We start from the raw sequence: 22,416 nt of genomic DNA on the forward strand, positions 1-22,416 counted from the left end.
GCTGAAAACCCAAATCTCTGGTAGTGTACGGCAATTTGGTTGAAATCTCCAGAAACATGGAAAGAAAATGGATTTAGTCAGTATATGTAGTTTGAGCTAACTGTCCAGCCAGAATCTAATAAACATATAAGATTTAAAAATGACTCTAGGAGTACAAATTAATTAAGACATACTGTATGTATATTTATAGAGAAAAAATATTGAATGATTTTATTATTGGAATTACAAAATGAATGTATTAAGTGGAAGGAATTATATTAAGTACATATTAAGAGTTCAATATTATTGTGAAAATAAAAAAGGCTAGCTGGTAGTGCCACAATCTGATGGTAAATCCATCAGTTTGCAACTTTACCAAAATATCACTGAAATTTTTTGATTTGACCAAATCTCTGTTTGATAAATTCCCCTTTACACACACATCATTTTTTTTACAGCTTCTGTCTGTGACTATTATAGTAATACAATTAAATAGAATAAATAAATATTTCCGGTAGCAATACCCTTAGAGCAGTTTTTCCAAACCTTGAACCCGGGGGCCCGCTAACAGTCAAAGTTTTAGTGATATACATGCTTGCGCACAGATGGTTAAATCAAAATAACAAAAGCACTAATTAAGTCACCTGTGCTCAAGTATGGCTATGCTTAAAGTCTGGACTGTTAAGTATGACTTGATGGCTATACTATAGTTGGAAAACACTGCTTTAGAGCATAGAGCACATTCAATTATCCTAAATTCACTTATCTGAATTTCATTGTAATGCATCTAAAAGTTTTGTTTATCATATATTACAGAAAGCTGATTAGCATCAGATTTGCAATGCTAACTTTTGTTACACAACAAAAATCACTCAAAAATAAGATGATAGCCATCAAATTCATCCTAACAAACACAAAATAGCAGCAGCATTAACATGCTAAATACCATTGGTATAATTACTGACCATAAAATGTTCACTCGAATGGTTCTCATCATTGAAGAGGATTTGGTTAGCATGAATATACAGAACAACATGTACAAAACTATATTTGAAAAGTTTACACGGCACCCAAAGAGAGTCAAAATTTTCAAACTCTCAAATTCCCGTCTAAATGTATATGTAAATAATATACAGTATATATTTAATATTCTTTGATGCCCATTAAACCTCCAGAATATATACTTTCTTTTGTGTGTGTTTTTTACTCCCATTTGGCAAATCAAGCCATTCAATATACAGTATAAGGCATTTCAGTATTTTTGTTTGTTTATAAGATTAACCAATATATTTGTACTTGACTAAAACAGGAGCATTTCAATTGTGTCACATACATTTATATATTAAAAGCAATAGTTCTGTTCTAAACACGGTGCACAATAATAAAATAGATCTGATATACACAAATAGACGCATATAGGGCTGGGATTGCAACAAACCAAAAGTAAAAAAAAAAATCTACAAATCATGTTGTACAGAAGCGATATTAAAGGGAGCCCTTTTACATAAAGTCAATGACGATGCAACAAAGAGATCATCATAGATTGTTCAATAAAGCACATTTACTGTAGATTCTGTTCTGGCGGCATAGATGATGCAGCATTAACACAAGTTGCCATTGAGAATTTGACACTCCAACATGCAGACTTTGTAGGTGTCTCTGAATCTTTCATACATTATTGAGTTCCAGCATAGAGACAGCCATTCTTCAATTGTCTGAATCAAGTGACCTCATATAAGGTAAATCTTTTGGCAGGATGTTGACATTAGTAATGTAGATTTTGGTTTTCAGGGTCATAACTGACAACGCTTGCTACCAGATAAGAGCCAAAGCAAGACAAACTGAATTCCTATCATGGACCACAACGAAGGAGTCAGGCCAGAGACACCACCACAATCACTGTCATCCTCCTGCAAGAAAAGAAAAATAAGTGTTATTTATGTCTCATGGATTCTAAAGCATTAATGAAAGCTTAACATGCAACTGTAGAGCCAACATCATTAAAAACAAATGACAGAAAAGTGTACTCTTAGTAAGGACCATATAAAAATACATGAAAATGTCACCCTGTTGATGAATAAAAAGTGAACCTGTAACGAACATACAGAAGCAAGCCAGTGTGAGTAGAGCTGACACTAGATTGCATGACACTGATTACAATGCACTAATGTCATGAGAACTTAAAGCCTCTATTTACTAAACGGAGGTCAATTCTTGAGGCAAACTGCAGCATAAACTCATATAAGGAAACTTACCATCTTCAACTTTTTCTTTGCTATTTTTTCCCAGCTTTTATGAGATTTTCTTCTATTATCCTTCCTGGTCATGATGAAGAAGGTATGAACCAACATCCGCCCCCACCATTACAGGCTACTGGATAGGATATGTAACCCTCTAAATGTATAGTAGTTAGAAATTAGCAACTAGCAATTATTACTACAGTGGCCAGGGCTTGAGCAAATAAAAAGAAAAGCTAAGTGACCTTGAGTGGGAGTTTGTAGCAATTCTGATCTTGAGAGGGAGTTTGTAGCTTTCTTACACTTGCACCATTAAATGCCAAGTGGGTAAAGGAAGCACCTCAAAACTAGGAACACTGTTTAGTACATACTTTAAGTCATACTCCATTAAGAGTAGAGATAAGTGGGTTTGGATGTACTGGCTTATACTCAGATGTACTCAGATCTCATAAAGGCATCTTATTGGCTAGCAGAGCACAAGTGCTTTGGATCACCAAAATAGATGTGCACACAAGGGATGGGGGTGCCTTGTGTGCACAGGCACACCCTAATGGAAGGCATACCCCAACAGGTTAGATAGGCAGCCACACACTGTCTATGAATAATCATCATATACCTGCCGATTGCCAAGAACTGGTCTGCCTCCTAGGGCAGTAATGGCTAACCTTGGACCTCCAGCTGTTGTTGAACTACACATCCCAGCATAGCCTGTATCAGTTTTAGCATGGCCAAATAGTAAAACTGTAGCAGGGCATGCTAGAATGCGTAGTTCAACAACAGCTGGAGTGTCAAGGTTAGCCATCACTTCCCTAGGGTCTAGCCTGGAGTGGAGAGTCTAAAGGTAGGCAACTATGTAATACATACTGCATAAAGTATTATTGGTTGTTTGTGTCAATCAAGTTGTGTGTTTGAGACAATTATACAAAAGTAGGTAAGTTTATCACAAACCAGGACCTTGGAACCCTATCATCAGGGCTGCAATCAGAAATTATAGGGGCAAGGACTGACAAATAAGACAGTCCCCGCACCACCACCAAACACACACTCCCCTTAGCAGCTATACACTGCCCCATAGACACAACACACAGTCCCATATACACTTACACATTTTCCCAAACATACACGCACACACAGAAAACACACCTGTATCTAGCCTCTCCTTGCCCTCCAACTAAGGCCCCCCTAGCTTACCATTAAGTAACTGCCCAGGCGGCAGTAGTGTGGATCTGGTCCAGACCAGCTGCACACTGGCAGGTATCAGAGCATGGTGGTATTATAAGTATAGAACTTGCCAAGATCCAATTGAACTGATCTACGCTGCTGCCACCTGGGTACTGATCTCAGTCTGGACCCAAGACTAAAGTACCAACTATCCCCCCTTTGATATTCTGCTATTACTTGTTAAACACCAAACAAAACTAAATTTTAAGCTTAATCCCTTCAGAGGAAACCCACCACTCAAGCTGCAGCCACTACCTTCTGCAAGTAGTGTGGCAACCAGAAGCAGCAGCAGTGGCTTCGAGCAGCCACTTGAGCGGCCCCGAACTTCCATGGGAGTGTTCAGCCACAGTGTGGAGTGATCGGTGGCAGGGAGTGCTGGGGAGTGGTGAGCGAGGGGGGGGGTCCTGCTAGTAGGTGGTGCATCAGTGGTGCACCACTGGGGTCAATACTGGGGCGCACCTACATACTGTATCATGGTATGCCTGGAAATTTTCTGGGACAGCCCGCTGCGACAGCGCAGCTGAGCCCGAAAAATTTCCAGGCATATCACCGAAGGGGTTAAACTTTAATGTTAAATTTTATTAATTGTGTATTCCTACAAAACACCCAGCAAAGGGCATCAAAATTACAAAGGGAAAAAGGAATGTATTACATATCAATAATACAATAAACTGGTGAAAAGTCAATTTGTTGCCAGGGATTTAAGAGTTGATTTTAAATAATATTTTGCTCCTGATCATGAATATACCACTTTTTTTTCAATTGGCAGTTTTGAAGAAACGGTATGCATATGTTTCCTCACAGCATTAGGGCCTTATTCTCTCTGCACATTTTACATCTGCCCTCCTGCAGTGCACATGGTTTTGTCTATCTAAGAAGGATTTTGCCAGAAAGAGTGAACTAGAATAAGGCCCTAGTGATATGAATGTGTTATGTGTCTCAGGTACAGTAGTTGTTGAAAAAAGAAAAAAAAGAAAAAAAAAGCCAAGCAAAGCCTATTCTGATAAATAAAACTGCCTAGACTATAAGGTACTTCAAATGGAGAAAATAACTGATTTTTTTAAAATAATTTTTCATTAATTTCACTGGAGAACAATCTTGGCAAGGATTTACGTATCTTGAGCGACTTTTAAGGTCCTATTTTCACATTAGATCCTTACTATAGCTGAATTGGCTCCAGTTTTCAACTTAATAAAAAATGATAAAGTTTAATTGTTTTATCTATTTGAAGTACCTTACTAGTCTAGGATGCTTTACTCAACAGAATCGACTTAGTTTTGCTTTTTTAACTACCTTCTTTCAACAATAACAAGCATTTGTTTTATTTGTGATAAAGTAGCTGGTAGTCAAATTTGAGACAAAACGCATTCATATCTCTTAACTAACACTTTAATGAGACATATGCATATCTCAAAAACTAGAGCCAATTGAAAAATAAGCATGGCTTATTCATGATCAGGAGCACAAAATTAATGTTTAAATCCCTAGCAACAGATAAACTGTTCTCCAGTGTAATCTATGGTTAAAAAGTACCATGGCCAAATATTGTAAAAAAAGAATTACGGAGAGTTGAAAGATAAGAGTTTTGTCCTGCCAATCAGCATTTAATGAACTCAATACAGAAATCAATGAAATATTTAGAATGTAGTTTCTACTTAGGCAACCTTTTCAATAAAAAGCATCTTATAAACAAAGTGGTTTAAATAGGACTCACAAGCAGCTTCTGTTGATTAAAATTATATCTGACATGACTATGTGCTGTGTACAACTATGACTGTACCTTCATATGAAATGCTATGTTACAGTATTTTCCTAGAAAACATGATAAATTAATGTAGCATTTCATATTCAGATACAGCTATGGTCGCACACAGCATGTAGGCATGCTGCATATCACATTAATCATCAGATGCTGCTTGTGCATCCTTAGTCACGTTGCACATAAGATGCATTTTACTATATGTGTGTGTGGATAACTGCTACATTTTCCATCTACAAAACGCAAAATAAAAAGAAAATGATAATACAGAACTGACCCTCAACAACACATGAATACTTGCAGTAAAATGAAGATAGGAGCGGACATCATGGCAGAGGCACCACTCGCTGTGCATAAAGGCTCATCCTAATAATTACAGGCAAAGTAGCAAGTAGAAGAAAAAAAAGAAAGGAAACATAAAGAAAGACACACAAGATGAAATTTCATGCAGTTAGCAAGCTGTTAGCAAAGTTCAACAGATTCACTTAGGACAACAGTCACAATAACAATACATGAAACCACCACCACTGATTAGCTATTAAAGCTAGAGACGAAGAAAACAGCTACTTTCACACAACAATATAAAAATATGTCAGAAATATCAATTTTGGTGCCAGGCTGGTTTAGTACAAAAGTAAAAAATATTATTTCCTAATAATATTACTGCAGTGTGTATAATACAGTACTGCAGACATGTACAGGGCCAAAAATCAATGTAAGTCATCATATTAGGAATGTGACATGCAGAGTCTAGTTAGCAACAAACCCCATGGCACCTGTTTTTGTCAAGCAGCATGGATGCACTTTGCAGCCTAGAAAGATCTTCTTGAGCATCCTTTCACATAGTCCCAAACAGAGCTTCATTAGGATGCTGTGGGTGCTCTGCTGCCTAATTTTTTCTGGTGGCAGGGCATCGCCAAGCCATCTAGAGCAGGAGTCCTCAAACTATTTTGCTCTTGGACCCCATCAGACAATAAAAATAATGACAGGACCCCAGCAAGTTACAGCAGAAGGTCATCACATCACATGTGTAGGCAGCAGACAGCACATACTGTACATGGCAGCATTGTGGAGGCACACAATTATGGGAGGAGTCTAAAATAACAGACAACTCAACAGATGTTTCAGACTCCTTGAATTACTGACTGAGATTAGAAAAGTCATCAGCCTGATGGTCAACAACATGGAGTTGTGACCCCATGCTGAGAAGGTCGGGACCACTTTGGGGTCAGTACCCACAGTTTGAGAACCGCTGATCTAGAGCATCATGAGGACAATCTAGAAGCATGACTTCTCCCTATTAAACCAGTGATTTTGACCTCTCATTGGGATAATATCGTGTATATGAGTAATAATAATAATAATATAAAAAGAAGAGTCTATTTAAATAAAAGCATTGTTGCTCAGCTACTGTGTTCTATAATTATATCATTGTCAGTTGTGTGAAAGTAACTTAGCTTTAGTTAAAGCAGTCATCACATTTCAGTTAATATTGAAACCAAATAAAAATATAAGTGAGACAAAGCACATGCAGTGTTAGAGATGTCCGGGGGAATTTGCAAGCAATGTGCACAGTATTTATAGTATGCAACCTTGATGATGAATGGCCATGATATTTCCCAATAAAATGGTGATTAGACCAAACAAACTTTGAAAAAGTGTGAATGTATGCAATGCCCATTTAATATTAAACTCTTAGACATACCATGAAATTATAAAATAATAGAGACATGCTACAGTAGATCATCAGTGGCTAAACCAGAAGACAGACATTGCAAACTATTGAGACACATAGAAATAAGTCCATAAATCGAAAGAGATTTCAAGAATTACAACAGCAGAAAAGGATATTTAACAGTGTGACATCTGGAAATTGGTAGCGTTATAATATGAGGCATCATTTGCAACATTGTCTATAATAAAGATTACTTACCAAATCATCTTGATCAAAGCAAACATCAGGACCTTTTCTATACCTGGGGTTCTGAGCAAGCAAACACGGATCTGGACCATTAGCTGAAGTTTACAGTTAGGGAAATTGCTGTAGTTATTTAATTTATAAGCTAATACCACAAATCATCATCGCTAACAAATAAGAGATCACAGATTCACTAGATTAAAGGTCTGCATGTACTCGTATTGGTAAACTACAGTATGTTCATAAATTATAGTGTAATGAGTGAGCTACAGTATTTCTTATAATTGACTGAAATTTACAGTGATGCTAGATGTACATTTTAATATACAATTGTTTAACCTGACAGATAACTTCAGACATCTAAAACCATAAAAAGAAAGCAAAGTGGCTCAACGGTTAGTGCTCTTGACTCATAGCATCGATGTCTTGCTGTTAATTCCCAACAAGGTCTTATCTGTCTGGCGATTGTTTGTTTTCCGTGTGTTTGCACAGGTTGCCTCATACAAAGTCTAAAAACAGTAAGTAAAATAAGTAAATTATGAAAACAATGACCCTGTTGTGTTGTATGTGCATTAGGGAATTGTGTAGGGACTGATTAAATTAATCATTTTAAGAGGAACTGAGCATGCCCAAGATGGCTGCCTTACCCTCTTCAATAATGTAAAGTGCTTTGAGTACTACTGGGAGAAAAGGGACTACAGTGTTGGGTATATAAATATATATATATATATGTCCAAATTTCATAGGAAGAAAAATGGCACTCAGGAGGCGGTGATGAATGAAGAAAGTGTATTCAATATACATGGAGAATGTTTCCCCATCATTCATGGAGAATGTTTCCCCATCCTCAGCCCCAACCTACAGCCTATATATAAATATACTGTTATGCCAGTATCATGTCCCCAGCAGTGCTGTTACAGATGTCCCCAGTAAGTTTTTAGCAAAATAATAATAATAATAATAATTTGGAAAAGGGATATTTGGATAAGGGATACTCAACCTGTATATATACATATATATATATATATATATATATTAGGAATGAAGCGGCACTTGGAGACAGGTAATACTGTAGGTGAAAAAGGGACTCATTAATCCAAGATGTCCGAAATCTATGTTTCGGGGATCGGTGACCCCGTCTTCAGGATAATACGGGGTCAACTAACCCCGAAACGTAGATTTCTGACATCTTGGATTAAAGAATCCCTTTTTAACCTATTACCTGTCTCTGAGTGCCGCTTCATTCCCATTGTATTTGGGAGGACCACATACCTCTCTAAGAAGGCACCGGAGCAAAGTTATCCTGCGCCAACCGTGGTCCAGACTACTAGTCCTGAGTGCCGGGTCCTCTGCATGGTTACATATACATATATATATATATATATATATATATATATATATATATATATATATATATATATATATATATATATATTAGTAGGACCGCTTGAAGCAAAAGCAACGAAAGCTGGATTGCTACCTTCTGTGTTTATGCATGTGTGAGAAAGAGATGTAGTTTCACTCTCTGCCAGCAGATGCCAGTGTTTCGGAGACTCACGGACACTAGATCGCTAGCATGCCATCCGATAGTCATCCCATTGGATTTCCTATTACGCTACCAAACATACTCCTGCCTGATATTAAGAACATCTCCAATACTCTGCATGATATTAGGAACATATCCAGCACTCATAATATTATTAATTCCTTTCTCTGGAGCAGCATCTACATTGGGTCAGTAGTCCTGTAGGAATGTAGGCTATAGTAAAAAGGATACAGCGTTGTTCTGCCTGTATAAGAGGCTGTTGATCACAAGCATCACATGTAAGATGACTGTCAACTATTATAAATACCAAATTGGTGTTCAGAAGCTTTTCAACATGGTAAATTCTGAAAGAATAAATGAAAATCTTTATCATCAACAATAACACAACAAAGCAAGTCCAAAGTTAGGAAATATAAGTCATGCCTACCAACACAGAGACAAAGTAAATCTGGTCAGAGGTATGGCAATAACTTGCTGCAGATGTATTCACATCAAAATATCCTGAGCATAAGGTGGTAGGCGTGCCAACCACATCCCACACAGTTGTAAGAAAACCCTTTTCTGGCATGCCTTGGAAAACCTTACTCCTCCCATAGTTTACAGATGATGACAAACTTCATGATCACAGGATAGAGGAAAAGTCTTCCAATACTGGGAACGCCGGGCCAAAAGCAGAAGGGCTTCGAAGGTACAGCTGTGTTATCATACATAATTGCTGCAGTTGCCAAACAGTCTCTTCACATGGGATCTGGACTTTAGGTCGATAGGTCAATAGTCAATAGTTGGACACTGCATTTGGTCAACATAAGTTTTTCACGATTTGGTTTTATAAAACCTAGAAACTGTAAACCCCCCACCCCTCCACAGAGCAGGTCCTATGCTAGCTCTGGGTGTCTATTTTTAATATAGTGGAGAAAATTTACTAAGATGTGTATTCTACTTCACATGTGATGTTGCTATGGGCCAATCAGATCCTGTCTACTTACTTCTAGAGGGTGCTAAATAAATAAGTAGATTCTGATTGGTTGCCCATAGCAACATCACATGTGAAGTAGAATGCGCATCTTAGTAATTTTCCCCCAATGTGTCTTAGTGGCGTATCAAGTATCCCATATCAAAGATGCATTTTTGTAAAAAAAAATATGCCCAACACAAGCATAGTCTCACTCGCACCAGCCATCTCCTGCTGTGTGGCATATGTATGAAGATACATATATATGATACTGTAAATAGCTTTTTGCGCAGAGGGTGTGAAAATTTCTGTGTACTGTGCCACTAACAATGTGTCTTGGGCATATTATATACAGTCTTGCAATAAACTCATGGTACCCACAATTTTGACTGCAACTGATTGGTATACACAAAATTGCATTCCTCAAGTCAACATCAACCAGATTGTTTTGGGCATGCTTAAAAACACCTTTCGAAGACAGTGTACAGATATCTTTCAATCATAGGCGAATCTAAAGGGGTGGTCCGGGGGTAGGGTTACCAACTCATCCCTTTAATCCGGGACACATATTAATTACACAGGTTCTGTGGCAGTTTAAAACCAGGTGAAATGGAGTCTTGAGGTGTGGCAGTTTAAAACAAGGTGAAAGCCAGCCACAGAACCTGTGTGATTAATATGTGTCCCAGATTAAAGGGATGAGTTGGTAACCCTATCCGGGGGTGCACCGGACCACCCATTAGACCGCCAGCTGCATTAAATTTAAAGAAATTAGAGCTGGGCAGAGAGAGCTGTGCGTGAGGCGCTCTCCCTGCTACAGTATGCATTCCCGCTGCTGCTCGCTGTTCTTGCCAGCTGCACACCACTGTGGCTGTCACATTATAGAAAGACAGTGTGAGCTGTGAATTACAGATTTTCACTCTCTGCAGCTACAGTAAATAGGTTAGGAGCAAGGACCCAGCAGCTGCTCACCCAGAAATCTTGGCAGCACAGTAGATTACACGGAGACTATTCTCCCCTAAGCCCTTTTCAGAGCTCTGGTAACGAACTGCAGGGGGAGGTCAGCAGCCAGGTCAGTGAGTGCAGTGACATGTGTGTGGGGCAGTCACAGTGCACTCTGCAACCTCTGTACCTGAAATGAACAACTGCCTCAATCTTGGAGTCCCACAGTGTGAAGTGTTTCTAAAAAATGGAGCTCTCTAAACTATTTTCTTTTTTTTCATTACAGTATGTCATATTTAAAGTATTGGGGTTGAGCAAAGTAGAAAGATGTGGAGTTTATACGTACTGCATCATTGCAGTATAGTTGCTACTGGATACATACCATATCCTGTAATTTAGGATGCTGGAAGTTAAGCTAATGGAGCTCTGATGCACCCTAACCTAAACCTCCCTTGAGAAGCCACCCCCCCCCCCCGCAGCCTGTCCTTAACTCTCCCCACTGCCTAACCACCTAACACCTGGATCCCTCCGTCTAAACCTAAAGCCCCACCCTGCAGCCTATTCCTAACCTTCTCCTGTATGGAGTTATTTTTGCAGGCTAAGGAGCAGTGGCGTAATGAGTGAGACCTGCAGGAGGAAAAACAATGCCCTGCCTGCATTTCACAGCCCATCCAATCCAAATTTATGAATGTCTAGATTTGGCCGCAACTCTCAGCCACTATCTCCCTGTTCACCACAATGACCCAATCACCCACTATCTCCTTGTCACCCTCTGCCTACAGCTGTCACACTCTGTCTCTATATAGCCTGTAATAGGCATTATGGTGTGTGGTCTAATGTGTAATACCAGGCCCTTTTCCAATGAGGTCATGCCTCCTTTTCGCAGCACAAAGGTCCACCCTGCTTGTGCATTTATATTTGGGACCACCTTTTACCATAATTCTAGATTCACCTATGCTTTCAATTCACTACCAAGTTTACAATGTTATCTGGCTATTATTATCATTATTGGGGTTACCATGTGGGTAACATGCATACTTACCTACTGTACTTTTTTGTACTCCTCTTTAGGAGAAGCAAGGAGAGGAGATGCTGATGTGCACTTTGGGGGGGCAGGGGCAGATGCTGATGTCATCAAGTTGGTGGGTCTATGAAGAGTGGGTAGTACCACAATTATTTAATATGGGGGTCCAGAGGATGTTCGAGATTTGATCAACTTCTGGGAGGGCCGGGAGATTTGGGAACTTCTCAGCCTTTCTGAAAGGGTAGGCAAGCATGGTAACTTGGCTAAAAACACATGTGGCTAAACTGAGGTCTGATTCTGCTCACACTTAGTGACAGCACGAACTGTACCAGCATTATATCAAAACTATCAGGCAAGGACTTGCTCTCTCAAAATGACCCTTTGGGGGTATTCAATCGTTGCCATTTTTTCCAGGTGAAAAAACTGCAATGATTCACTAATCCATATTTGAAAAAAGGCGTCTTCAGCCAAGTTTGAGTACTTTTTTGACAAAACCTTCAAAGCTTTTGTGGGAGAAAATCGGCATGGGCAAAAACGGACCCAAAATCGGTCAAAAAATGGCAGAGATGTGGCCAATCAGCAGCAAATTCGCTGTTGCATGTGGCTTTTGTCTGTGGCAGGATTTTTCACCAGGCACAAAATGAGCATGGGGATTGAATAGGGTGAAAAATGCTAATTTTTCATCTGGCAATAAATCCGGCACTGAGTAAATACTCCCCTGTGAGTTCAACTACATTGAAATTAGTGTTTTAAACAGTTAAGAAAAGTAGATATGCCATAAAAGAGCAAGTGAGAAAAGCTCTAGAATTGAACACTTTTTTTGCTCTAGTTAATTGCAGTTACGTTACCTTGTGCAGTTAATGCAGTCTAGATAGCCACTAAAAGATCGGTTGTCATTTTCAAAAAAATATTGGGTTTGTTCAGTAATACAGCTCTGTTTTGCAAGATTGGCAGAAAAGTCATCATCATCAAATTCAGCTGTAAGACAGGATGGTGAGAGTTGTTAGCATTTGTCAACAACTACAGTATAAAGCTGTAATAGATTTAAAATGTAAATTTGTTACTGCCATATCCGACAACATGACCCTTTCCATTAGGTATACAATTCTCTTCTAGTAGACTTCAGACTCAATTTATGATTGCTGTTATTTATATAATTGTCGTCAATCAATTAGTTAAAAACAGGTGAAATCATGAATGAAATGGAAAATCCAGACCCAAAGAATTTTGAAACCGGTGGAAATAGTCATATTGTGAAGTCTACGTTACTAGAAGTATGAGCCCACAGCAAAATTGTGTTAGGGTTCTATGGGTAGTATTCAATTGTTATATTATGCCCGCTATCCTGTCTACAGTGACGGGAGATCACATGGCGATAATCAATTGATCTTCTTTATTGCATCGCACTCATTATGGTAAAGATTAGCTGCACACCATTGCTAAACCCAACTAAACTAAATGGGCTCGCATAGAAATGGCTGCTCAGTTTGAGTGCTCAAATAGGCGACTTTTCACACATCTCAGCTCGTTACCCCCGGAAGGTGTGAGCTATGATGCCTGCGCTGGCAGCAAAACACATCTGAATGGCGCAACAATTGAATAGCTCCATTGGGTGCCATCTCTCGGCTGGCAGTAAAAAAACAATTAGATACCATTGTATGCATGTGAAGCAGACCATTTTTATAAACTATCAACCTTAAACTTAATGAAGGGCCCTCTGACTGCTCTTAACCATCAAAATTCATTCTTCACTGCTTTTTAAAATCATAATAATCTTTTTGGTTGCTATTACAGTAGCCATTTCTTGATTACAGGTGCCCATACATGTCCAGTAGCAGCTGCGTTCCTTGTTACTGCACCTGCTGCTGTAAAATATTGCAAAATGCGTCTTTCAACATCAGAAGAAGAGCACAATAGCACAATTGTAGAGCTATGCCCATACTCCACTTCAGACAGGTATGGGTCATAGGGTTGACAGTAATTACAGGTCAACAGTCAATAGATCAATCACTATTGGTCAACACATGAAAAAGGTTATCATGCATTAGGTTGACATGGTCAAAAGGTCCAGTGGGTTTCTGGGGCACACTTTAAACTGTGATAAAATAAATTTATGATGATTAGATGATAGTAGATAAAATATAACTTTTAATATTTAGCTTTTTAAAATAGATTGCATTTATAAGTATAGTCAACACACCTTGTGTATACCTTTTGGAGTCTGAATAAATATGAATCTCCTGCCGGTAATGCGGCTGATCACTCAAGGATAATGTAAATGTGAAAATGTTTTAAGACACTGTTTGCCAAATGACAATTTTTATATATAATATGGTAATGACAAACAATTGAGACACTGGACACAGCCCACCACCACTGGATTTTCTACTACAGTGTCGGCATAGTTGGATCAAAAGTTTAATTATTAATATTATAATGATAAATGAGGGGAGGGGAGAGGAGAGTGGAAAGCTCAAGCTTATTGCGGCTGCACCTTAGCGATGCTGACAGACGTACTGTCCCAATAGTTGAATACAGCACCAGATATTCCCTATTGGTCTCCCATATAGGTACTAATCCAGCCTTTCACTCCTTAGCTGCTGAGTTCGGATGGATTTCAGGTGGTCCAGTGAAGTATGGCTGTATATCCCTGTCTGGTTATTTCCGATGCCAACAAGGTGGGTGAGCCAAGGTGAACTTCTGCTGTTCAGACAGATCAGAGCAGAGCAACCCTGTTACCATTGGGCATTGCAGGGGAGGTCGCACAGACTGGGTGAATGAGAGAGCCATGAGGTGAGTAATTTTAGTAGTTAAAGGAGGTACTAACAAACATCATCCCCATCTCTGCTGTCCACCATCATGCTTGCATTGGATGGTTGATGAGAGGCAGGGGGTCATGCGATAGTTCCTCTAAAGTGAAGAACGGAGAGATGGGAGAGATATGAAAATATGATAAGTGTACCCACGGTCCCAGCTGGTGGAAAATGTGTTCCTGGTGTCCGTGTATAATTACGCTGAACACCAAGGTCACACCGGGGAATCTGAATACTGAGTGGGATATTTGGACTCTGAACAATTGTAGTACAGTCCTGGTTTACACTGTGTGTAACATTTGATGAGAGAAGCACAGTCTAGTGGTATAGACAGAAGTCTCCCAACAGACCTCACCCGGTAGTATGGGTGCTAGGTGACAATTTATGTGACCGTAAGTAATAATAGTACAATCCTTGTTCATATAGTATGTAGTACGAAGAGTCTCCCAAACGACCACAGGGTGTGGACAAATGTGCGTTATAATAATGAGATATTATTTAGGTACTAACACACTTCTATAGTATTCGGCAATATAGTATTTTGACTAACGCACTCCTGAGTGAAAATCACTGGATATTTAGATAATCAGATATAGTAATCAAAAATGATATAAATTAGTGTCTAAATAGTAGGTAGGATGCATACATACTGCTCAGGTGGTTAATTGTTAACCTCTGAGTGGTTCTCTACTGCACATAATTTATAAGCAAAGAGACAGATGTACTTCAGATGTACACATAGCATTAGCATAAAGATATTTAAAGTATGAAACAAGCATACATGTGAATTGCTGATTCCAGTACAATGTGTTCAACGTGGAGACACGTGTGTACAGGTATAGGAAAGCAGTGAAATATAGCAGTAATTTAGCAGTAATACCTTGAACACGTGGGTTGTTAAATGCCTTGTATGGGTAGTTAGACACAGGTTAGCTAGACCACTGAGGTGGTAAGTAATTAGCTTAATTCGCCTCTAAGCAAGCAAAAAAACACATTGATAATCTGCGGCTTTCAAAGAATATACGTACAAAATCAACGTTATTGCATGGATACACAAGAAACCTGTCAAAAGCTGATCGTTAGAATATAGGCAGGAATAAGTCTATATTGTAGCAGGTTTCTGCTTCTAAAGCTCGAGTTTATAAGTATTTGTCTGGGCTGGGGTATAGCAGGAGACAGCCGTGATTGCTGTCAGAGCCCCGCTCAGTGTCAGAAAAATATGCAAACACGGTACAAAGTGTAATTGTCATGCAGGAGACAGGGGTGTGGGGGATTACCCCGTTACCTAGGCCGGCTGCGGCCGGCGAAGATTTCACTGCTATCCAGTTCAGAGGGATGGGGTGAAGGGCGGGAGTCCCCGCTGTTGTGTCTCCTTCCATGCTGCGGCGCCGGAGTGTGAGGACGGATGGAGAGTGAATCCGTCAGCGTCTCTCTCCTCTCAGCCAGGACTGGGGGGAGTGGTGGGGGCGTGACCACGTGTGTCCTGACACGTGTTTCGCTGTTAGCTCGGTCACAGGGGTGTGACCAAGCTAACAGCGAAACACGTGTCAGGACACACGTGGTCATACTATAGAAGTGTGTTAGTACCTAAATAATATCTCATTATTATAATGCACATTTGTCCACACCCTGTGGTCGTTTGGGAGACTCTTCGTACTACATACTATATGAACAAGGATTGTACTATTATTACTTACGGTCACATAAATTGTCACCTAGCACCCATATTACCGGGTGAGGTCTGTTGGGAGACTTCTGTCTATACCACTAGACTGTGCTTCTCTCATCAAATGTTACACACAGTGTAAACCAGGACTGTACTACAATTGTTCAGAGTCCAAATATCCCACTCAGTATTCAGATTCCCCGGTGTGACCTTGGTGATCAGAGTAATTATACACGGACACCAGGAATACATTTTCCACCAGCTGGGACCGTGGGTACACTTATCATATTTTCATATCTCTCCCATCTCTCCGTTCTTCACTTTAGAGGAACTATCGCATGACCCCCTGACTCTCATCAACCATCCAATGCAAGCATGATGGTGGACAGCAGAGATGGGGATGATGTTTGTTAGTACCTCCTTTAACTACTAAAATTACTCATCTCGTGGCTCTCTCATTCACCCAGTCTGTGCGACCTCCCCTGCAATGCCCAATGGTAACAGGGTTGCTCTGCTCTGATCTGTCTGAACAGCAAAAGTTCACCTTGGCTCACCCACCTTGTTGGCATCGGAAATAACCAGACAGGGATATACAGCCATACTTCACTGGACCGCCTGAAATCCATCCGAACTCAGCAGCTAAGCAGTGAAAGGCTGGATTAGTACCTATATGGGAGACCAATAGGGAATATCCGGCGCTGTATTCAACTATTGGGACAGTACGTCTGTCAGCAACGCTAAGGTGCAGCCGCAATAACCTTGAGCTTTCCACTCTCCTCTCCCCTCCCCTAATTTATCATTATAATATTAATAATTAAACTTTTGATCCAACTATGCCGACACTGTAGTAGAAAATCCAGTGGTGGTGGGCTGTGTCAAGTGTCTCAATTGTTTGTCATTACCATATTATATATAAAAATTGTCATTTGGCAAACAGTGTCTTAAAACATTTTCGCATTTACATTATCCTTGAGTGATCAGCCGCATTACCGGCAGGAGATTCATATTTATTCAGACTCCAAAAGGTATACACAAGGTGTGTCGACTATACTTATAAATGCAATCTATTTTAAAAAGCTAAATATTAAAAGTTATATTTTATCTACTATCATCTAAACACTTATAAATTTATTTTATCACAGTTTAAAGTGTGCCCCAGAAACCCACTGGTTCTCCTTCAGTCTTTTCTTATAGACTACCCTTTTCAGTTTATGTGCTGAACTTCTTTTTGGGAGCACCACCAACCAGTAATCGCTAACCAGAATTACCCTGAACAGCCTTTCTTTATGTTGGTTTATTTCAATTATTGTTTTTGTCGAATTTGTAACTCAAAAAATTGTCTCTAAGCCTGTGCCAACCAACCCCCCATCTAATTCTATGGTCAAAAGGTCGACACACATAATAGGTCAACATGGAAAAGGTTGACATCAAGAGGTTGACATGAGTTTTTGACCTGTTTTTGAGTGTCTATGTCTACCTTTTTCATGTTGACATTTTCCATGTCGACCTATGGCTTGTGGTGACATGTTGACCATGTCGACCTAATGAATGTCAACATTTTCATGTGTCAACATTTTACCTTTCAATCAATCGTGGTCAAATATTGACTGTCGACCTATTTACTGCAACATTTGAGAGTTGACAATTGGGGGTTTATCAATGGAAGCGGTGTGTCCTTGAGGAACGCCCCTGTTTCCATCACTTTGGTGGCGTACCCAGCACTCAGAGATGCTGGGCTGCCCCCAGGCTACCTACACAGTTTGAAGGAGCTGTGTGCATTACATCTATTCCCCCTAGCAGAGCAGTGGTGTGAGAATGCTCCCCGCAACTCCCTTTTTTAGATATACAGTAGCAGTAGCAGTAGTAGTTAATGAAAGATAACACTCTTAACAAAACAGTGAGGTAGCAGAGAAAATTAAAAGATGTTTAAAAAAACATTTTACATTTTTATGACACTGCCATGCTAGCACACAGTACAAATTGCAAGTCGGTGATTAATGGATAACTTCCCATTCAGTGGATCCCCGCTTAATGAAACATAGCAAATTGGGATTATACTCCAGTTACCGAGAGCAAAATACAGACCTTTATTTACCATGCTTTATAATAATAAAAATATGATCATAGTAAAATTAAAAATAGTAATACATGGATATTCAAGATATTTTCTAAGGCATATTGGGTCTTCAGGGAAGATAAATAATCTGACATGTCTGCATGCACATTTCCGTGGAAATGTTTTTCGGTACATGTTTTTGTCCTCTGGCTTTGCTGCGTACAGCAGTAGTAGTTCCCCTTAGGTGTCTTACTGGAGCCAAGTGATTTTATTACAAACTGCTCCAAGGATATGTTTTAAATCATCAACAGATCTGGGAATTTGTGAGAACATATCAGTTTCATCAAATTTCATTTTGTACTTTTTTGACCTTCACTTAACAGCTGCTTTGATTTCTTAAAATACCAAACTACAATGAGGTTTATGTTTAACTTAATAATAAAGTAGGATGAGAATTGCTTGCATATAAATTATAGAAATTCATAATAGAATATTAAACAGAGAAATATAGAATTTGATGGCATATAAGAACCACTTAGCCCAACTAGTTTGCCCATATTAAGGCCCATATACACTATGCAATTTGGTCCCAATTTCACAAGATTCAGATGGATCGGGCAGTGAAATCCAAATTCGCATGTTTAGACACCTGGTCCGACCCGATGCGCGGTCCCGTGTGCATCGAATCGGATTCGGGAGGTCGGACCGGCTGCACATAAGATTTGCTAAATGTTATGTGCAGTCGGGCAGGGGAGACTGTGAGGTGGCTGGCGAGCCAGAGCAGGGAGCTGTGCTCCGGGCAGGTGGAGGGAGCAGGGTGGCGGGGATGCTGCTAGTAGGGCAGAGGCAGCGGATGCTGTGGGGGACACAGAGGTGGCAGTAACGGAGAGCCGGGCAGGGGGGGCCGGGAGCTGTCAGCACTGGGGAAAAAAAGTTCATACAATGAATGGGCAGCCTGTGATTGGCTAAGCGCTCTCTCAGCCAGTCAGCAAGAGAGAGCGCTTAGCCAATCACAGGCTGCCCATTCATTGTATGCCCAGCTGTACATTACTGCCACCTCTGTGTCACTGTCCCCCGCAGCTTCCCCTGCCCACTGCCTCTGCCTTACTAGCAGCATCCCACGCCATCTGCCTCGCAGCATCCCCCACCCGCCACCTCGATGTCCGCAATCCCCCTGCTCCCTCCACCTTGCAGCTCCCCGGGAGTTGCATATGATACATCGCAACACTTGGCACTAATCATGTGTCCCCCTCCCGGGGAGCTGCAGGGGAAATCAGGTCCCACTCGTCCTTAGGACAAGTCGGACTAATGTATGGGGGCCTTTAGTCTGTACCAACTAATATGAAAAAAAAAAGAAAAGAAAAAACACTATTGGGGTCATGTATTGTCAGATAACCTTTTTTCCGGATCATCAATTTAACACTAGCATATCCACTAGGGTTGTGTCAAGAGTGACAAGTGTAGCATAGACAAAGGGTAGTAATGTATTTTGGCAGTGTTAGTAGTAGTACCCAATTTGTACACAAAATATAATTAAAAGAGAAAATGCTATGATATTGTTATTATATATGTGAGCTTCCCCCGGGTTGCCAGCAGATGGCATACATATATATATATATATATATATATATATATATATATATATATATATATATATAAATATAGTCCAAATGGATTCTGGCACTCGCTATACTGGCAATCCTGGTCCTGTTGCCATACGCAATTAGGAGCACTCGGTCCCCAAAAACAAACAATGTCCAGCGGCACTCAGCAACTTAAATGAAGGGCATACAGATGTATGCCCTGATAAAAATAAGTTAAACTTATCGAAACGTTGGCTTAAGAGCGCCTGTGGCTGTGTCCTACATTTAAGTTCCTGAGTGTCGCCGGACATTGTTTGTATGTATATATATATATATATATATATATATATATATATTATATATATATATATATATTCTTGTAGCAAAATTACACTCACAAAATTCCTGAAAGTAATTGCTGGGGTGCCAGTAAGCCCAAGCCTCACAAGGATCCATTCAGATGTGCCATAATATATCCACAGAATATTTGTTTGCACAGAGCGCACTCACCAGACTTCTTTTTAGTTAAAATCTACCCTTTGTCAAGACATCCTATTCATCTGGTCTCCAGGTAAGTGATGGAGACCTGACAAATAGGATGCTTGACAAAGGGTTGTGCTAAGACCCAAAACGTCGACTATACCAGAATTTTAATGGAATATTAAAAGTTTGATTTAACCAAAAAGAAGTCTGGTGATTGCGTTCTGTGCAATCAAATATTTTGTGGATATATACATATAGATGGCGAGCGCAGCGAGTCCACAAGGGGCTTTGTTGTGCTTGCCATGCTGTCTGTGTCTGGCCAGTCGGGATCCCGACGTTGGGCTAATGACTGTCGGGATCCCGACTTTCGGACCCCTGTACCACACCCATCGTACTCATTTAGTTTCATGGCAATTGGCAGGTGTTTGTGTTTGCATACAGGTCTAGATCAGTCACAATAATATATTTACTGTATTTGGTTGACTGCATGTTCTCTCCCCATTCAGCCTCTCCCAACATAAGGAATCACAAGTGTAAGATGCAGCCAATCTGCCTATAGATGTACAGTATGTAAATGTATTTTTGGTTTGCATAGAACTTAGCCTAGAGACCTACATGTGTATTAGTTGACAAAGGGACAAAGGTAGGTAGTGCCACCTGAAGAGCAGGAGTTTGCAGAGAGGAGTGTGGGGAAGAAGAGAGGGTGGTCAACTACAGTACATATTGTTATTTCCTCCCAAGGGAAATGTATCATTCCTTCTAAAGAAGAAAACAGGAGAAATTGTCCATAGCAACCAATCAGCTTCTTCCTATCATTTATTTTGTGTATTCTATAAACGGATAGGTAGAATTTGATGCTATGGACAACTTCTGCTTTCTTTAGAAATATAAAATATAACAATAAAAATATATAAATAAGATAGGCAATAAAAATCATGGTAATATACAGTATAAATCATGATCATCATTATTTTAATAATAATGCTAAAAAGATGAAGAACCATACCTACCCGCCTCATTAAACCGTGGTAAAGTAATACTCCAGAACAACTGTTGCAATATTGACCTAAAACAAATATTTTATTAGTGTTTGTATTTTATTGTACAGTAATTAAGTAATACATTGCTCAAAAATAAAAGTATTTCCAAGATAAAGAATTGCAATTTAGCATAATAGAGTTATGCTGGGTACACATTAGATTGATATATCATGAATTTGAATAAAGAATGATATACAGTATCACAGTGGCGTAAGTAAGTTTTGGGCGCCCCCCCCCGCCGTTAGGGGGGGGCGCCCCTCGCCCCGCCAAGCACCCCCAATCCCCCACCGCCCATGCAAACCCCCCCCCAATCCCCTGCAGCCTTACCTATCGCGCTGGTCCCGGCGGCTCCGTTCTTCTTCTGCTGAGGACAACCACAAAATGGCCGCCCCCATACAGCAGACAGTTTCAAAGAACTGTGTGCTATATGGGGGCGGCCATTTTGTGGTGGTCCTCAGCAGAAGAACGGAGCCGCCGGGACCAGCGAGATAGGTAAGTCTGCGGGGATTGGGGGGGTGTAACTATAGCACCGCAGCCCCCGGTGCCCCCACATGCACAGCGCCCCCCCGCGGTGGCGGGGGATGCAGTGCTATAGTTACGCCTCTGCAGTATCAGTAGCAGCTTGGTGGATGTGTTCACATGATACAGGATGCATGTAGATTATTTAGTTCACAGACGTATTGACAATCTAATGCAATGTATCTTGCAGATACAGTATGTAAAGGTCAACCTACTGTCTGCACATATACACTTGCTGTAGGGACTGACATCACATCTTGACAAGCAAATTCAAATCAGTGCCCAGTGAAGATTTTTGCACTGACATGGACAGTAGGTAAGTGTGTATTCTTCGCAAATCTGCACCAATAAAGGCAGCCGGTAGAAGTATCAGCATGTGTGTACCCAGCATTAGAAATAAACACAGGGAAAGTTGAGGTCCTGCAAAATATGTGTCTAACAGCTATGTGGTGGAGGGCTGGAGGTGTAGAATAATAGAGATTAGAGATATGTAGGGGAAAGGGGGCAGTGATAAAAGTAAAGCGGGCATGTGGTCAGAAAGAGATTAAAGTGAAAGATGATGTGGGGGGGGGGGGGGCTAACAGATAAAGAGGGGCAGATAATAGATACAGAAAGTGTGACAGAGCAAAGGAAAGACAGAGGTGTGAGACCCAGGGGGTGAAGTGTGTTTGGGGGGAGAGC

At 40.2% G+C, this 22,416-nt stretch overlaps 1 protein-coding gene and 2 pseudogenes across 6 annotated transcripts in view; 1 reads left to right on the forward strand and 2 right to left on the reverse strand.

The window, feature by feature from the left end:
• Positions 1–462: 462 nt before the first annotated feature.
• CACNA2D1 (calcium voltage-gated channel auxiliary subunit alpha2delta 1) overlaps positions 463–22,416 on the reverse strand; it is a 657,865-nt gene continuing 635,911 nt past the window's right edge. For 4 of the 6 annotated variants that reach the window (XM_083183072.1, XM_083183070.1, XM_083183076.1 and 1 more), the window contains 5 exons: positions 21,187–21,242; positions 12,424–12,553; positions 8,892–9,004; positions 7,130–7,212; positions 463–1,889 (listed from right to left, as the gene is read on the reverse strand). In XM_083183072.1, the coding sequence (XP_083039198.1) occupies positions 1,773–1,889; positions 7,130–7,212; positions 8,892–9,004; positions 12,424–12,553; positions 21,187–21,242 (499 nt within the window). In that variant the 3' untranslated portion in view covers positions 463–1,772. Of the gene's footprint in view, positions 1,890–5,473; positions 5,563–7,129; positions 7,213–8,891; positions 9,005–12,423; positions 12,554–21,186; positions 21,243–22,416 lie in introns of all 6 variants that reach the window. The other 2 variants (XM_083183071.1, XM_083183075.1) reach the window with 2 other exon arrangements.
• On the reverse strand, positions 14,105–14,223 carry LOC146076206 (5S ribosomal RNA; annotated as a pseudogene).
• LOC146076205 (5S ribosomal RNA) lies at positions 16,643–16,761 on the forward strand (annotated as a pseudogene).

Source organism: Crinia signifera, chromosome 4 (genome assembly GCF_055691185.1).
Source record: "Crinia signifera chromosome 4, ASM5569118v1, whole genome shotgun sequence".
NCBI classification, from domain to species: domain Eukaryota; kingdom Metazoa; phylum Chordata; class Amphibia; order Anura; family Myobatrachidae; genus Crinia; species Crinia signifera.